The following is a 16,580-nucleotide window of genomic DNA, read 5'->3' as shown; positions in this document are numbered from 1 at the left end:
TCCACCTCCAGGGAGCTGCTGGGGCATCTGCTCTCACCGTCCTCCTGTGCCTCAGGGGCCTTCTCCTCCTCTCCGGCAGCCATGCTGCGCAGCAACTCCTCGCCTCGCCTGGCCTCGCCTCGCTGCCAGGAGCTGCTGCCTCCACGCCTGGCGCTCACCAGAGACGCAAAGTCCCCCCCAGACTCGCCTGTGTCACTGGTGTCATAGTGCTCCCTCCGTGTCACTAGGAGACCATGGAGTGGTGGATGATGCGGCAGGGCCCAGGAGCTCCCCCAGCCTCACAGACACCCCCTGGGCTTCCAAGCCCACGGTGCAGCCTCTTCATCCCCATGAATGGCCGTGGTGGCTTGGCCTAGGCTGGCGGCCAGGTGCCCACCCAGCTGCTGTCTCGTTCCCTCCTCAGCTGGGGAAGGGAGAGAAAATTCGAGGGAGAAACCCTCGTGGCTTGTGAGGAGGGCACAGGGAGATGGCTCACGGGCTGCAGGAGAAGCAGAGAAGTGAGAAACAAAGAAACAAAAGGAAACAACAACAACAACAACAACACCTTTCCCCCACCCGTCCTCTTCCCCCTCTTCCCCCCGAGTGGCGTAGGAGAATGCGGGAATGGTGGCTGCGGTCAGTCTGTAGCACTTGGTCTCTGCCGCTGCTTCTCGGTCACTCTTGTCCCCTGCTCCAACGTGGGGTCCCTCCCACAGGTGCCGTCCTTCCCAAACTGATCCGGCGTGGGCTTCCCACCGGCAGCAGCTCCTCGAGAACTGCTCCAGTATGGCTCCGTCCCACAGGCTCCATCCCTCGGGAGCACACTGCTCCAGCCTGGGTCCCCCCCGGGCAGCAGCTCCCCCTCCATCCCCTGCTCTTGCATGGGCTCCTCTCCACGGGCTCCAGGGCTGGCCCAGAATCTGCTCCGGCAGGGGTCTTGCACAGGCCACAGCCTCTGTCACTGCAGGGCCACCTGCTCCAGCGGGGGCTCCTCCACGGGCTGCAGCGTGGAGCCCTGCTCCACTGTGGTACTCCATGGGCTGCAGGGGGACAGCCTGCTGCACCAGGGGCCTCTCCACAGGCTGCAGGGGACTTGGGCTGCGTGCCTGGAGCACCTCTCCTCCTCTCTCCTTCTTCACTGATCTTGGCGCCTGCAAGGCTGTTTCTCACTCCTTTCCCTCTCCCAGCTGCTGTGTAGACATGTTTGTTTTGGTTGCTTGGTTGGTTTTTGTTTTTTTCCCCTGTCTTTAATACGCTCTCCCAGAGTCGTTGCTTGTTGGCTTGGCTCTGGCCAGCAGCGGGGCCCTCATCTAACATGGGGCAGCTTCTAGAGCCTTCTCACAGAAGCCACCCCTACGGCCCCCTGCTACCCAAACCTTGCCACAGAAACCCACTAGAGATGCGAGGCTGGGACACGAAGTAGCAACAATGTCACGTCCAGGCCCAGTCCTGCCCAGCCTCTTCATGAATGATCCGCAGGGCGGAGCAGGCCGTGCCCTCAGCAAGTCTGCTGCTGATCCAAGCTGGGAGGAGATAGGGATGCACCAGAGGGTGGTGCTGCCCTCCAGAGGGCCCTGGGCAGGCCGGAGAAATGGCCTGGCAGGATCCTCCTGGAGTTGGCGCCAGGGAAGCTTGAAGCTGAGGCCCTGGGGAGGAAAGCTGGAGAGCCCGAGGCTTGTTGGAGTTGCCCCAGCTGGAGGCCTGGGTCCAGTTCTGGGCTCCCCAGGACAGGAGAGCCATGGGCCTAGTGGAGGGAGCGCAGTGAATGGCAGCCAAGCTGGTGGCAGGACTGGAGCATCTGTCCTCTGGGGAGAGCTGGAGAGAGCCGTGACTGCTCGTTGTGGAGAAGGCCTGTGGGGATCTGGCTGAAGGACCTCAATATGTGAAGAGAAGGTGCAAAGGAGATGGAGCCAGGCTCTTCTCAGTGGTGCCCAGTGTCCACGTGGCTGCAGGTGGCCCTGCTTGAGCATGGGGGTTGGAGCAGGTGACCTGCAGAGGTGCCTTCCAAGCCCGAGCCCACTGTGTGTCCGGTGGTTTTGCAGGGACCTGAACCAAAGCGCGGCCATTCAGCCAGGCCCGAGCAGCGGGGCAGCTGTGAAGGAGGCTGCCAGGAGGCTGCCGTTCTGGATTTGCAAGGTCTTCTTGCATTGAAGCTTTTCCTCCGTTTTTCTTGCTTCCTCTTTCGTTTGAGGGAAGGAGGGACTGAATGGTTCCTGACAGACCTTTTCTGTCCTCTGCAGACGTCTCTGGTTTGATGCTTCCTTAATCGCTCCACTGATGTGTCGTGTTCTTGTCCCTTCCTTCTTTCTGGGCATCCTCTGCCTCCCTGTAGCATTCTCAAGGGTTAGTAGTGGTGGGAAGAGCAAGAACAGCCTTTTCTGCAAAGACCTGTGCTTGCGATGGGGCTGGGCCTGGCACTTGTAGTCTTGTGAACCTGGTGTGTCTTCGTGGGCACCTGGCCCTTTCCTCTGCAGCTGGGAGTGCTTGGGGGTGGTCCTGAGCAAGGAAGGGGCTGTGGCCTCCTGTGTAGGGAAAGCTCCAGGCTGGCTGGTGACTGCAAGGGAGAGCTGAGGCGAGGCTGACCTCCAGACCAAGCCAGGAGGTGTTGTGTCAGTATGGGAGGCGGGGAGGCTTATATTGATGAAGTACCTTCTATCTATCCTTCTATTTGCAGCCAGACCATTGCTGCAACTTGTTTGGCTTGAACTCTCTTTGCTGGAGCCCCTTCACAGGACACCGTATTTCAATCCATAATGCTGAAAGGAGAATATTGCTGTCTTTGGGTGGTAACTCTGCATAGAGCCTTCTTCCAAAGCGGAGGCTGAGCATCGGCTTCTGGTAGGAGAAGGTAGCTCGAGGCCACAACCACTTTTAAGTTATTCTTTAATAAATACATTCCTTTAATGATAGTAAAACCAAAAAAGTGTTGGGCTAAATGTTTGTGCTCCAGTCCTGATTTGGTTGGTCTGTCTCTGCCTTGACTCTTCTCAGAGTTGTTCGAGTGCCCACGTGCTGAGGCTCTGCTTCTGCTCAGCACAGCACTGGGGGTCAGCTTCCTGCTTGGTGGTCAGGTCTGCTTTGTTAAATAGCAGTGCCTCCTTTCTTCTTTTTTCTTTTTTGAGGGGTGGGTGTTTTGCGTGTATTTATGTCTTAGTCTGAGTGTCCAAGAAGCGATAATCATATAGACAAAAAACCAAAACCACTTTATTTGTACAGGCAAATGCAAGCGAGCCGCAGCACACTGTGCTCCCCCTGGAGCATCTGTCCCCAGGCCGGGATCAGGGCTGTGGCCGGCTGTAGGGGCTGTGGCGCTGGGGCAGCACCCTGCCACGGCCGGCTCTCCTCTCCGGTGGTGAGGGTGAGGAGCTGGGAGCTGCAAGGGGAGGCAGGAAGGTCAGCGGATCTGCCCACCCTGCCTGGCCTGCAGAGGGCACGGAGGGCTCTGCCGCCCCGAGCCTGAGCACGCCGTGCCCCTTACCAGTGCCAGTGCCCGGGCCAGCGCAGCCAGCGCACTCCCACTGCTGTGTGGTGTCCCCAAGGCCGGAGCATCGGCGGTGGGTCCCGCTGGCGGCACAGGAGGAGCAGAGCAGCAGCTGCCAGGGCCTGGGGAAGAAGTTGTGCTGGTGAGCACGCAGAGCCCAGCAGGCAGTGGCGCCACAAAGGCCCCCAAGGCTCCAGAACCATTGCTCACGGTGCCCCAGCAGAGGGGAAGGTGCCTGGGCAGAGCCCCAGCAGCCACTGCACGGCTTGCTGGAGATGTGGCTCACAGCCCCCAGCAGCCGGGGAGCTGCTGCTGTGGATGCTCACCCTTCCTCTTGCCACTGCTCGCGGCCTCCCCTGTACAGGCACTGCCTGGCATCGCAGCGGCCATACAGCTGTGGCAGTGCCGGCTCCTCCTCCTCGTCTTGCTCCCAAGCCGGCTTTCTTCAAGAGAAAGTAGGAAAGAAAGGTCACGAGCTCCTGGGGCACTCACTCAGCAAGTGTCAGTGATGATGCTGGGACAGGGCTCAGGGGCATCCCTGGCAGCAGGCCAGCATCCTCCTGTCCCCCAGGCAGGCAGCCCCTTTTGTTGGGGACAGTCTGCCTGGAGGGATTAGGGCCTGGGGCTGTGCCCTCTCCTGCCTTGAGTGGGGTGGGAAGGAAGGAAGGAAAAAAGGAAGGAAGGAAGGAAGGAACGCACTTGTTGGGCACGCGGATTCCCATCTGCAGCATCTCAGGGACGAAGCGCTCCCGGTCCCGGCAGTGAGGACACGCAAAGTGCCTGAGGCCCGCCCGAAGCGCCTGTCCCTGTGGAAGAGAGACTCCCCGTGTGAGCAGGACGCCGCTGCGGGCGCATGGTGTCCCTGCGGGCTGGCAGAGGGAAGGGCCTCCTACCTGGATGCAGCCCCGGTGGAACCAGGCGTGCTTGCAGGAGGGGCACACCATGGTGGTGTAGGAGAGGCTGTCCTCCACCACCTCCATGCAGATGATGCACGTGGTGTGCCCCTCCTGCAGCGTCTCCACGCTCTGCTGCGGGCGGTGCTCCCAGCAGAAGGAGCTGCGTGAGGACGGAAGAGTTGAGTGAGGCCAGGGACCACGCGTGCCACACCGGGGACTCTGCCTGCAGGGCGCAGGCTGAGGGGGCTGCAGCCCAAGCTAGGGCAGCTCGTACCTGTACTCCCCAAAGAACTGCGAGATGCAGCCCCGCTGGGAGCTGCAGGGCAGGTGGAAGCGGCGCGAGCACCGCTTCTGCCAGCAGGCGACGGTGGCCCCCTTCTTGCGGCAGACGCAGCAGCGCTGCAAAGAGCACAGCAGCCCCGTCAGGTACGTGGCCGGGGCCACTGGCACTTGCCCGGAGCTTGTCCTCGAGGATTTCTTTGCCAGGGCTTGGGCTCAGCTGCCACAAGCCTCGTCTGCTCCAAAAAAGCCCTCACCTTGCGAGCTGCCCGACCCGCTACCCGCCTGATATCCGCGCAGAGGAATCCGAAGATTCCTTCCCCTTCAGCGCCTCGCTGGTACAGGCCCTGGGCTGGAAACTGGAAGACAGCAAAGCCCCGCAGCTGCTCAGGGCAAGGAGATAGGGACCATGGTGGGGAGGCTGTGCTGGCAGTGCAGCAGGAGGAGGTGACAGCCAGCGAGCAGCGCGCTGGGGATGCCACAGTCCTGTGGGCTCCAGGTGCCAGGCAAGGGCTTGGGGAAAGGCGCGGGCAGCCGCGGGGAGCTCACCAGGCAGTGCACGTGGGCGCAGACCCCGTCCACCTGCAACATCGGCCCGCAGCCATCCAAGCTGGTGTCCGAGCGGTGGCACAGCACGCACTCTGGGGGAGGCAGGGCGGCAGCCATGGATGAGAGCATCCCCCCACTGAGCACCTGGCAGGTGTCCCTGAGGGACGCCCGCAAGGGCCTGCTCGGGGGCTCCTGGCAGGGCGTCCCCGGGTGTCCACAGCCCAAGCGGCTCTGCACAGCCCCAGGGGGTGCTCAGGGCCCTCCACCTCCAGGGAGCTGCTGGGGCATCTGCTCTCACCGTCCTCCTGTGCCTCAGGGGCCTTCTCCTCCTCTCCGGCAGCCATGCTGCGCAGCAACTCCTCGCCTCGCCTGGCCTCGCCTCGCTGCCAGGAGCTGCTGCCTCCACGCCTGGCGCTCACCAGAGACGCAAAGTCCCCCCCAGACTCGCCTGTGTCACTGGTGTCATAGTGCTCCCTCCGTGTCACTAGGAGACCATGGAGTGGTGGATGATGCGGCAGGGCCCAGGAGCTCCCCCAGCCTCACAGACACCCCCTGGGCTTCCAAGCCCACGGTGCAGCCTCTTCATCCCCATGAATGGCCGTGGTGGCTTGGCCTAGGCTGGCGGCCAGGTGCCCACCCAGCTGCTGTCTCGTTCCCTCCTCAGCTGGGGAAGGGAGAGAAAATTCGAGGGAGAAACCCTCGTGGCTTGTGAGGAGGGCACAGGGAGATGGCTCACGGGCTGCAGGAGAAGCAGAGAAGTGAGAAACAAAGAAACAAAAGGAAACAACAACAACAACAACAACACCTTTCCCCCACCCGTCCTCTTCCCCCTCTTCCCCCCGAGTGGCGTAGGAGAATGCGGGAATGGTGGCTGCGGTCAGTCTGTAGCACTTGGTCTCTGCCGCTGCTTCTCGGTCACTCTTGTCCCCTGCTCCAACGTGGGGTCCCTCCCACAGGTGCCGTCCTTCCCAAACTGATCCGGCGTGGGCTTCCCACCGGCAGCAGCTCCTCGAGAACTGCTCCAGTATGGCTCCGTCCCACAGGCTCCATCCCTCGGGAGCACACTGCTCCAGCCTGGGTCCCCCCCGGGCAGCAGCTCCCCCTCCATCCCCTGCTCTTGCATGGGCTCCTCTCCACGGGCTCCAGGGCTGGCCCAGAATCTGCTCCGGCAGGGGTCTTGCACAGGCCACAGCCTCTGTCACTGCAGGGCCACCTGCTCCAGCGGGGGCTCCTCCACGGGCTGCAGCGTGGAGCCCTGCTCCACTGTGGTACTCCATGGGCTGCAGGGGGACAGCCTGCTGCACCAGGGGCCTCTCCACAGGCTGCAGGGGACTTGGGCTGCGTGCCTGGAGCACCTCTCCTCCTCTCTCCTTCTTCACTGATCTTGGCGCCTGCAAGGCTGTTTCTCACTCCTTTCCCTCTCCCAGCTGCTGTGTAGACATGTTTGTTTTGGTTGCTTGGTTGGTTTTTGTTTTTTTCCCCTGTCTTTAATACGCTCTCCCAGAGTCGTTGCTTGTTGGCTTGGCTCTGGCCAGCAGCGGGGCCCTCATCTAACATGGGGCAGCTTCTAGAGCCTTCTCACAGAAGCCACCCCTACGGCCCCCTGCTACCCAAACCTTGCCACAGAAACCCACTAGAGATGCGAGGCTGGGACACGAAGTAGCAACAATGTCACGTCCAGGCCCAGTCCTGCCCAGCCTCTTCATGAATGATCCGCAGGGCGGAGCAGGCCGTGCCCTCAGCAAGTCTGCTGCTGATCCAAGCTGGGAGGAGATAGGGATGCACCAGAGGGTGGTGCTGCCCTCCAGAGGGCCCTGGGCAGGCCGGAGAAATGGCCTGGCAGGATCCTCCTGGAGTTGGCGCCAGGGAAGCTTGAAGCTGAGGCCCTGGGGAGGAAAGCTGGAGAGCCCGAGGCTTGTTGGAGTTGCCCCAGCTGGAGGCCTGGGTCCAGTTCTGGGCTCCCCAGGACAGGAGAGCCATGGGCCTAGTGGAGGGAGCGCAGTGAATGGCAGCCAAGCTGGTGGCAGGACTGGAGCATCTGTCCTCTGGGGAGAGCTGGAGAGAGCCGTGACTGCTCGTTGTGGAGAAGGCCTGTGGGGATCTGGCTGAAGGACCTCAATATGTGAAGAGAAGGTGCAAAGGAGATGGAGCCAGGCTCTTCTCAGTGGTGCCCAGTGTCCACGTGGCTGCAGGTGGCCCTGCTTGAGCATGGGGGTTGGAGCAGGTGACCTGCAGAGGTGCCTTCCAAGCCCGAGCCCACTGTGTGTCCGGTGGTTTTGCAGGGACCTGAACCAAAGCGCGGCCATTCAGCCAGGCCCGAGCAGCGGGGCAGCTGTGAAGGAGGCTGCCAGGAGGCTGCCGTTCTGGATGTGAAGGAGGCTGCCAGTTCTTTGCCGTTCAGGCAAAGAACTGCGAGATGCAGCCCCGCTGGGAGTCTTATGAAGTCTTATGTAAGACTTCATATGTCCATACCATTGTACACACATCTAACTCATGAGTCTCCAAACATCCTAAGAAAAGAAACTGGATTAATATCCCAGGTGTGCCACTGTATTAGGATGTTGTCAACATGTGTTAGTAAATCTTCTTTTATTAGTAACTCCTTTTTCTTTTTCATTTTTATTCATCTTACCCTGGTATAGTTTTATATCTTTAAGTTTTCCAAAACATTAAATTCTAGGAGACACTAACCATTACTAGATTATGCTGTGTTGGTAATTTTCTCTCTCTCTCTCTCTCTTTTTTTTTTTTTTTTTCCTTAAGATATTGCTCTTAGGTTTTAACTAGAAGGGATTTAATATTTTGGTGTTGTTCTTTCACCATGTGGCTTATTGAAATTACTTTACAGGATTATTTTCATAAGTGATCACATGCTGCTTCTAGGCCCAGGTTTATAAAACCCTGGTCTGCAGATTGCAAAGCCATTGCAAATGGTCTGCAAAGACAAATGTTCCACAGGACCTGCTTGTTACGGGTTTGATTATGGGAGGGCATAGTCATTTAGGAAGGACAGAGCTGTCAGAGGAAAATGTTAAGGCAGCACTTGGATAGTTAAGCTAATGCATTTTCTTTATTTGGTTTCCCATGATCAGATAACGTTTCCTTAGCTTCGCTAATGTTTGATAACTTGCTAAGGTATAGTAAATGCCTACCACTGTATGCCAGCTGTTGTGTGTGTGCATGTTTGTTTGTTTTTATGTTGCATCAATCTCTGTTGTAGACCTACCAAATCAATCTGTGAGACTTTCCTAGTACTCTTGCCATGGAAATAACATATTTGCTTCGATGCCCAGATTTGGCAGTTTCTTCAAGGTGTTTCTTTCCCTCATCTTCTTTACAGAAGACAGTCTTAATTATGCTCAACACACTTCATCTTTTTTCTTTTTTATTTGTAAGACAGAATCTGGCACTAAAGTCAGCATGAGGTAACTATTTCAGTGGAATTTTAGTTGAATTTTTGTTATTAGGTGAACATTCCGTTCAGAAACTGCCATGACTTGACTTTCTATTCAATTTTTCTCTGAGAAAGGTAGCTTTAATTTCCAGCTCCTACCATCTCATTTGTCAAGGTTGCTTATCTCCAGCAGGTGAAGAATAGCATGCCAGGCAGCATTTCTGTAGCATGTAGCTCAATGTACATTGCCTGCAACACAGGGAGGAGGAGGAGAACAATGTCTGTTGTACTTCATGTTCCTGATTATGGAGAGCAATGGGAGAAGCACCAACTAAACTGGAGGTGCTTTAGTCCAGTCGTCTGTCACTTGGCAGGTCCAGGTGTATCTTTTATCTGGTTTTATTATTACAACTTAAACTCCCTATTTTAATGATGTTCTTCTACCTAGATGAAATAAAACCTTTGCAAATTCCCACAAAAGCTATAATAGCCCTATTTCAAATGTATCATTTTGGTCTGTTTCTGGTGGCAATTTAGAACATATGTGAGGTCCTTTTATATTTCCCATCCTACCAACTGACAGGAATTAGTACAAGGTAGCCTTTTACTCTGTATTCTATTAACTGCTTTTGCTTTATTTCCTACCTCATTTTTTCTTGAGGTCTGTGATGTGCTCTGAGCCTCTCACACCTTACAGGAAAAGGATTTACAAAACTTTTTCCTCCATGAGAAAAATGGTATACTGCAGCTGCACTTCCCAGGCTTGTTAATAGATCTTTTTTATTGTCTTCTGTGCAAGTGCCTGAAAACTTTTGTCAGGCAATCCATAGTGATTGATTCTGGGGAAACAAAACACCGTTTCTTCCTGTTTTCAGTCTTCAGTCACGTTGTAGCTCTTGTTAAAGGCACAAAGCAGCCAGTCAGGTTGTTTTTTTTTTTCCCCAGCAATTCCAGAATTCCTGTGCTTCTTGTCTACGTACAGCTGTACAAAATAACTGGAAGTAACTTTCAGTTCTGGCCTTCATGACTAAAAAAGATATTTCAGAGACTGAAAGAAACGGCCTGTGATCTTAATGGAATTCATATAGGACATATAAGCCATAGCCCAGTTGATGGAGTTCCTGCAACTCTTTGTCTTCCACACTATTATTTTGATGTGTGCTCTAGTGCTATGTGGAATTACCTTGCATGATTATAATTGTTGATCACGGGTAACAGAACTTGTAGTTGAGCATTTGAAGAGAATATGAGCAATGCTCTTTCTGCTAGCAAAGTGCATAGGACACCGCAATGGTTTCTTAATAGGAGCAGCAGCAGAAGTATTTTTGATAGCAGACCATTGCTCCTATTCACATATGTAAGGGTGTTCTCCTAGTTAACAACATAAAATAAAAATGAGGGCTATGTAAGGGCCAAAGGGCCAATGAATTATATCTTATGCAACTTCTACTTAAGCTTTGCTGTTGAATTTACTACAGCTAATTGTGAAGTACCATATGGAAGTGTAGGAATATAGAAAATGGCTCATGGTAGAATACAATCCTAAAAATAAATAAAATAATCTGGTTCCATAGATATTACAAAACATGGCGTTACAGATTCTTTCATGTCTTCATGCTGTAATGTAAGTACCCGATTATATCATAACTGATTCTTATTTGGCAATTAGCTGCATTACTTAAAATGAAATTGACACATTTTTTCCTCCCTGAAACACTGATTTTTATTTTTATTTTGATGTTCTCGGAAGTTTTCTTCTTGTTTTTATATGACTTCTTTTTTTTTCCAGAGTTGATGCAATTTCACAAAGCTTTCTGCCTATGATAAATCTGTGACCTTTCATAGAATATTGTTCCACTGTGTAATTTGCTTTTCCTATTTGTTAATGATTTGAGATTTTGTAGAGAATTTGTATAACAGCAGAACAGGAGATCAACAATAACCTACATCCTCATTAAATCTTCAGTATTTCTGTTTTGTTGGACTTTTCATTGGGAGAGAGAACTAATCCATTAGTCAATGTTACTGGAATCAGAATTTTCCATAAGTTACCAAATGCCTACTGTACTTCTTAAATTGCTTTTAGTGAAAGCATTACATAGTGGTATTATCTGGAGCTTAGTGTAACAGCTAGTAAGCATTTTTATTTTTTTCCACTTTGAAATGTTTTTTTTTCCTTCCAGGTTCCTCTGATGGGAAGTAGTTTATGCGTCCAAACAGTCTAAGAATAGCCAATCATTTTTTATCAGTTTCGATGTAGCACATTCTTACACCCGTTTCCCGTTGTTAACCCACTATTTTGTCTCTAACTTGATATAAACTGGTATCAGAGGTTTTTAGAATACTGCGTGAAGTTCTGTCCCTTGGTAGTTTTTCCCCCTTTTGGAGTACTTTTTGGATACTTTGTAGTATCTTTTACTGATTTCTGCAGCGTTTTTGAATTGCTGTTTTTCTTCTCCCATGCTTGTTCCCCATACTTTTCTGCCCCCCTCCCCCCCCCCCCATTTTATCTTATAACTTAGTGTTGTTTTTATTCTTGAGCTTATATTATTGAGCTGCTGTTGATCTTGCTTTTTTATATAAGCATAAATATGTAAATTTTTTTTATCCAGAAGTGGAGTTGCTTGTTTGCAGTAAAATCATTGTTTGGGCAATATTATAAAAGTATTGAAATTGATATTAAAATGTCTTCTCATATCATCCCGCACTTTTTAAAGTGAAGTGTCAGACACTGAGAAAGCTGAATTCAAATCTTAAGTGACATGTACCAATGTATTTAACATATGGCAGTAGCAGCTTTGCTTTTTCTGGCTGTTATACACACATTTGAGTCTCCATTCTTGGTTCTTTGCTCATTGAAACTTCCAGTCACTTGGGGTGTATTTAAGGAAAGGCCATTAAGTAGTAAATGGTAAAATAATGATTAGTGTAAAGAAAAGTGCATGAAATATAGTCTAAACTGTGTAGTTAGCTGCTTGCTGGTACTCTGTCTCTGGATCATCAACACCATTCCAGCAGGATTTTTATTTTATTTTTAAATGCAGTGCTACATTGCTTTGTGAAAACAAATGAAACAGTTTTAAAGGTTTTCTTATTCATATCTTAAGAAATCAATGAAACATTGGTATGAATATGTCGTGTGCAGTCACTGTGTAATGCCGCTTTATGATTAGTAGATGTATTGAATTGTTTATGGCATCTAGATCACTTGTAGGATTAGGGCAATGGTTAGTCCCTGTTTGCATGTAACTTTGTTCATGATCATGACAGCATGACAGTTCATAAGTGCTTTCTATTTTTATGAAGATTAATTTCTTTTCTCTGTAAAAGAATAAGCACTATATATTAAAACCCCTTTTTGAAGTTCAAATATTGCATTCCCATTTAGAGTGAAGCACTGCTGTGTTCTTAGGATATGCCCTGTGTTTTTATTTCTGAAGTTTATTTCTCAAGGTCTGTCTTGAGTTGTTGTTTTTGTCTTTCTGTTCCTTAGGCAACGTGTTCGAGCTGCCTGATGCACACATTCACCTCAATCCCAATGTCAAACGGGATTGTCTTAAAAAGATCCACTGACAGAGTGAAAAGGATCAAACAAATCCGTCAGCTTGCTAAAATGAGGGTTAAAAAGCCTGGAAATGTTAGCATTTAAATTAGAAAATGTTGATCTCCTGCCAAACCTCTACTTTCTCTGCTCCATTCTTGGGAACTGGTAGGATATCAAATTAGGCAAGTTAGCCTCTTGAAGCTATTAGAGGGAAGCTGTCTTGTCTCCTTCAGTTCCCTGCTGACTCAGGAGAAAGGAGCTATCAGGCTGAGCTATGAAGTGTGTATTTTAAGTGGGCAGCTTTCTCAAGTTTATTTTTCATTCCAGTTCTGCTGAAAAGATTGAAAAATAAGTTTTAGGTTCTGATTTTGAAATAATTCTTCATGCTATATGTAGCCCACTGCTCATACGTAAAAAAAAAAAAAAAAAAAAAAAATTGCTTCTGATTTATTTAAATGTTTATAAGCAGAGGAAGGTCATTTATGCAGTGTAGGCTGTTAAACTTGACAGTATCAGTATTTAAATAACCAGGTATCCAAAGAACAGGATGCTCAACTGAAAATCATGAGAGGAGAAGCTGTTTGTTATTTTGAGTTGTCCTTTATTTTGTCAGCCATAGGGATTATTTTAAAGCATATCTCTTCAGTCATGAGAGCTACGGGCCCCACTTTAGAAACTGGGTCAGGTAAATGCTTAATTTCTGCATCATGCCGTCCTAGAAAGGCACTTAAAATATAATGAGAACCCCTGCAGTTACTGGGAGCTGGCAATACGAATTTCTAACTGGGTGGGGAGGAACAAGTGCACTTGCCTGCTGGGACAAGCTTTCTGTCTGTGAGAGCAGAGTTTGGTACCTGCTCAGAAACAGAAGAAATTAATGGCCACTTTGAATATGTGGTTTTAAAGACCGTTCCCCTTAAGCTAAAGAATGATTTCCTTTTCTGCACGATGCTAGGATCTGACTGTCTTATGGTCAGAAAAGAAACATCTGTCTTCTGTACAGCCAAAATGGGGCACGGTGAACAGGTAAATTGGTAGTGTGGTCAAGGTGCTGGGTATGTGTTAGTATGTAAAGTGCAGTGCTGAGAGGAGACACTGCAAGTCTGTGATAATGCAATATGAAGCATTCATAGAAAAAATCATATTGCTCTGGAGATAAGCTACTTCCTTCTTCCTCCAGCAAAATAAATATTTCAAGATGTCGCACTTACATAGTAATTTTGGGAATAAAAATAGTATGTGTAATATCAAGAAAAAATGGGAACCTTTTAATGATTGCTTTCTTTTTTACTCTTCAAGGAAATCTACTTCTGTCTTGCAGGCCCTTTCAGCTGCAGAGACCACTGCATGGAAGGTGAAGTCAAACAACAGTGCTTATTTTAGTTATAATTTCTTCTGTCTCACACCTCTTGGAGGTACCTCTTAAGAAATCAGAGAAGGTAAACCAGTTTGAGGGAGAGTAGTAGTACATTTATTCAGAGTTTTGGGTTGTCATACACTTTAAAATAAGTTCTTCAAATGAAATCTATTAAGGAGCAGTCTTTAAGCAGAAAGATAAACTAATGATAAGAAATTTAACTCTGAGTGGAATCCAATTATGTTACCAAGGTGACCTTTTGGCTTTTTAGCAAAGATAATCTGCCATCTTTGTTCAATAGTAAAACCCTTCAGTATATTAACTCACAGTATTATTTCAGTAGCCTCTATAAAAATCATTAGGAGGGAAAATGTAATATGAGTTGCATAATGGAGTTGGTTTTACTTCAGTATAAGAGAGTAAATGAGATGGATGGCTCTATTTTACATTTCCTCAGTTGAGCTCTAGCAAGTTGCTGCTCAGGATGCTGAGTGGGCAAAGCTGCTGCTTCTCTGTGCTGTATCATAGCTCGTTTTGTTCTGTTCTTTCTTTGACCACCTAATTGTGGTTTGCCTGCAGAAGGGAACAGGATGATCTATGATGAGTGTTGTGCCTTTGACAGATGGGCATTGCTGTCATACTCCTGGGCTTTCATTTGCATGTTTCTTCCATCTCTCTGTCAAAGATCCTTAGAATACATGAAAGCTTCAATTATTTGTTACACAGCAAACAATTCTTAAACTATATGTAAGATTTTTTCGCATTTGGTCAAGACTTAACTGTTTTTCATTGTAAATGAGAGCAGCCAGTGAGGACACCCACAGGCAGTCTAAAATCAACCTGTTTGTGGCAGGTTTCTACCTGGGAGCTGCCCAAACTCCCAGTGCAATGAGCACTTTGTCCTCTCTAACCCACAGCTGCTGCAGTGAAGCTGAGACTTTCGCAACTAAAACGTCTCTGAACTGAAACAATGTATGCTGCTAGGTTTTAGGGTGGAAATGGCATGTAACAGGAGGGGAGGGAAGGGTAAAATGAACTTTGACTTGAGTGACTATTCGAATTCTGCTTCAAGGCAAATAAACATTGAAAAGATACGACAAGCTTATTTTAGGAATAGTTTTATTTTCATCTTGAATTCAGTGATGAGAACACTGAGGTCTCTTATTTGTACTTATTTTCCTTTCCCTTCCTTTTGCACCCCTTGTTTCTGCTAAGCCTTGTAAGTCTAAAATCTGTTGTGCCTTCACATCTGTCTAAACACAAATGGTGGTTCTGATGTTTTTAGCGCCCTGAGGGAACGCATAAACTCTGACCCCAAAGCTGATGCTAATGGCTCTGACTGCCGGTGATTTGTTTTGGACGATTTGCCCTTTAAATGGCTGCTTACGGTAGCCCTGATGTAGGCAGCTCAGACACCAGTTTCAATTGCAGGATTTAAGAAATAAGTGGCTTAAAGATGAATTTTCTTTGAAGTTAACAATAAAATAGACTGGCAAGCGCACTGCTTCTATGCATGTGACTATAAATAGCAAATTTTCTTTTTAAACTTTGATAAAGTCTTGAACCAGTTGAAATGCCTGCTTTCTTATGTTCCAGCCACTACTAATGAAATGGCTTTAATATTTAAGTAACTGTTTTTATGAGGCTCTGTTAGGCTTTAATAGGTGTTCCTGGAGTGCAGCTGACTTGTTCTTTATTGGTTAGCTGACAGAAAAAGCTTTTATTCTTTTCCAGCAGGACCCTGAGGGTGTCATTCAACACCCAAGGGCAAGATGTGGAGCCAAACTCAGTAATAGGAGGTGATGATAAAGCTGGATTTGAGGGAAATGTAGCAGGTTACATCTCAGCTGAAAATCTCAATATCTACCTTTTTGCTAAATTCTACTTTTTACACATCCAAAACATAATCAGATGCTATTTCCCACTGCTTATGTTTGGAAGATGTTTACTAGTGCAAAAGAATTTCTGTCAGTGCTTCAGGCTGGACTGACTTGTTTGGAAGATGATTTTGACAAATCATCTTGCTGTACCTCAAAGACAACTTTGTCACTTTGAAAGAAATATTTCAAAGGAATTATGAAAGATGATAACAAAACCAAAACCCATAAAATGTTATGTCTTATGTCATAGTAGGTTTTGTACTTACTGTCCTGCAATCCTAATCCTGCTAAGCATCACCTTCAGGAGTGGCAGAAAAAGATTTTCACATTCAACTGGGAAAACAAAACAAACTGTCACTTTCACTGGTGTAATGTTGAGTCATTTATATTTTATAGTGGCATTCTTTTGTGTTTGCTGATAGGTTTGGAGAAATTAAGAAACTTTTGATGTGTTTTAAGAAACAAACAAACCCCTACCACCTACAAATAAGGAACAAAGCACCAATGATTTCTGTCTCGGGCTGTTGAACCTAGTATTTTATGTTTGGGCTGGTCACTTAAATTCAAGAAGGAAGGCATATTTAGATTCTGTCCTAATCTGTAGGATCCCCATTTTCTAGTTAAACGGTGCAGTCCAGTAAGGAGCGCTGAGACATCATTAGTTCACACTAGGGCGTTGCAGCTCCGGGCCAAAGAGGAGTGCTGCCACCGGGACTCAGGCGAAAACCCCACTGGAGGGAAGGCCCACTAACTCCTCATGCAGTACAATAAGAGGAACTGCCAAGGCTGGTCTGTGTTCTGCTTACAGGCAAAATGGAATTTTGGAGATGTTTATATGTACTGGAGCCTTCTAATAGTATGATGCCCAGTCCTGGGACAGACAGTTGCTTGTAATGAGTATTCAACATTTTAGTCAATACTGTTTAAATAAATTTGTGTATTCATTGGGAGGTTTTCAACATAGGAAATAGGTTAGTGAATAATTGCAAAACCTGTAGATTTTAGAGAAGTATATTTACCAAGTGACTGTTTTATATTCATCATTTTTACCACACAGATGCAATTCAAATGGAAGCTACCTGCAAAAAATATATGCTTGACGCGTTGTTCCATGATCTAAGGAAAATTAATGTAACTTCAGAATTGAAATTATAAAAAATAAAAGCAATTCAGAGGAAAAAATCTCTAATGTTTAATTGCTAAAAACCTAAAGCAGTGAAA

The 16,580-nt window shown here is 48.4% G+C and overlaps 2 protein-coding genes across 2 annotated transcripts in view; one reads left to right on the top strand and one right to left on the bottom strand.

Moving 5' to 3' along the window:
• Nucleotides 1–2,685: 2,685 nt before the first annotated feature.
• On the bottom strand, nucleotides 2,686–4,832 carry LOC140003193 (PHD finger protein 7-like). The gene is made up of 4 exons (XM_072042492.1): nucleotides 4,631–4,832; nucleotides 4,160–4,516; nucleotides 3,787–3,903; nucleotides 2,686–3,582 (listed from the first exon to the last, which is right to left on the bottom strand). Exons 2-4 carry the CDS (start codon nucleotides 4,438–4,440, stop codon nucleotides 3,258–3,260), a joined length of 723 nt encoding a protein of 240 aa, XP_071898593.1. The 5' UTR covers nucleotides 4,441–4,516; nucleotides 4,631–4,832; the 3' UTR covers nucleotides 2,686–3,257.
• Nucleotides 4,833–8,204: 3,372 nt separating this feature from the next.
• The window catches only part of SPSB4 (splA/ryanodine receptor domain and SOCS box containing 4), a 142,390-nt gene continuing 134,014 nt past the window's right edge, over nucleotides 8,205–16,580 (top strand). Inside the window, exon 1 of the mRNA XM_038183759.2 lies at nucleotides 8,205–8,319. The gene's annotated coding sequence lies outside the window, so the exon portion shown is untranslated. The remainder of the gene's footprint in view (nucleotides 8,320–16,580) is intronic.

The sequence above is a fragment of the Anas platyrhynchos genome, chromosome 9, assembly GCF_047663525.1.
Source record: "Anas platyrhynchos isolate ZD024472 breed Pekin duck chromosome 9, IASCAAS_PekinDuck_T2T, whole genome shotgun sequence".
Lineage (NCBI taxonomy): Eukaryota > Metazoa > Chordata > Aves > Anseriformes > Anatidae > Anas > Anas platyrhynchos.
This window is presented reverse-complemented; position numbering and strand designations above follow the sequence as displayed.

Coding starts and splice junctions, on each gene's coding strand:
- LOC140003193 (XM_072042492.1), bottom strand. CDS start 4,440: ATGGAGGTGGTGGAGGACAGCCTCTCCTACACCACCATGGTGTGCCCC. Junction 3,904..4,159: donor GGAATCCGCGTGCCCAACAA/GTGCGTTCCTTC, acceptor TTTCTCTTGAAG/AAAGCCGGCTTGGGAGCAAG. Junction 3,583..3,786: donor GAGCAGTGGCAAGAGGAAGG/GTGAGCATCCAC, acceptor CTTCTTCCCCAG/GCCCTGGCAGCTGCTGCTCT.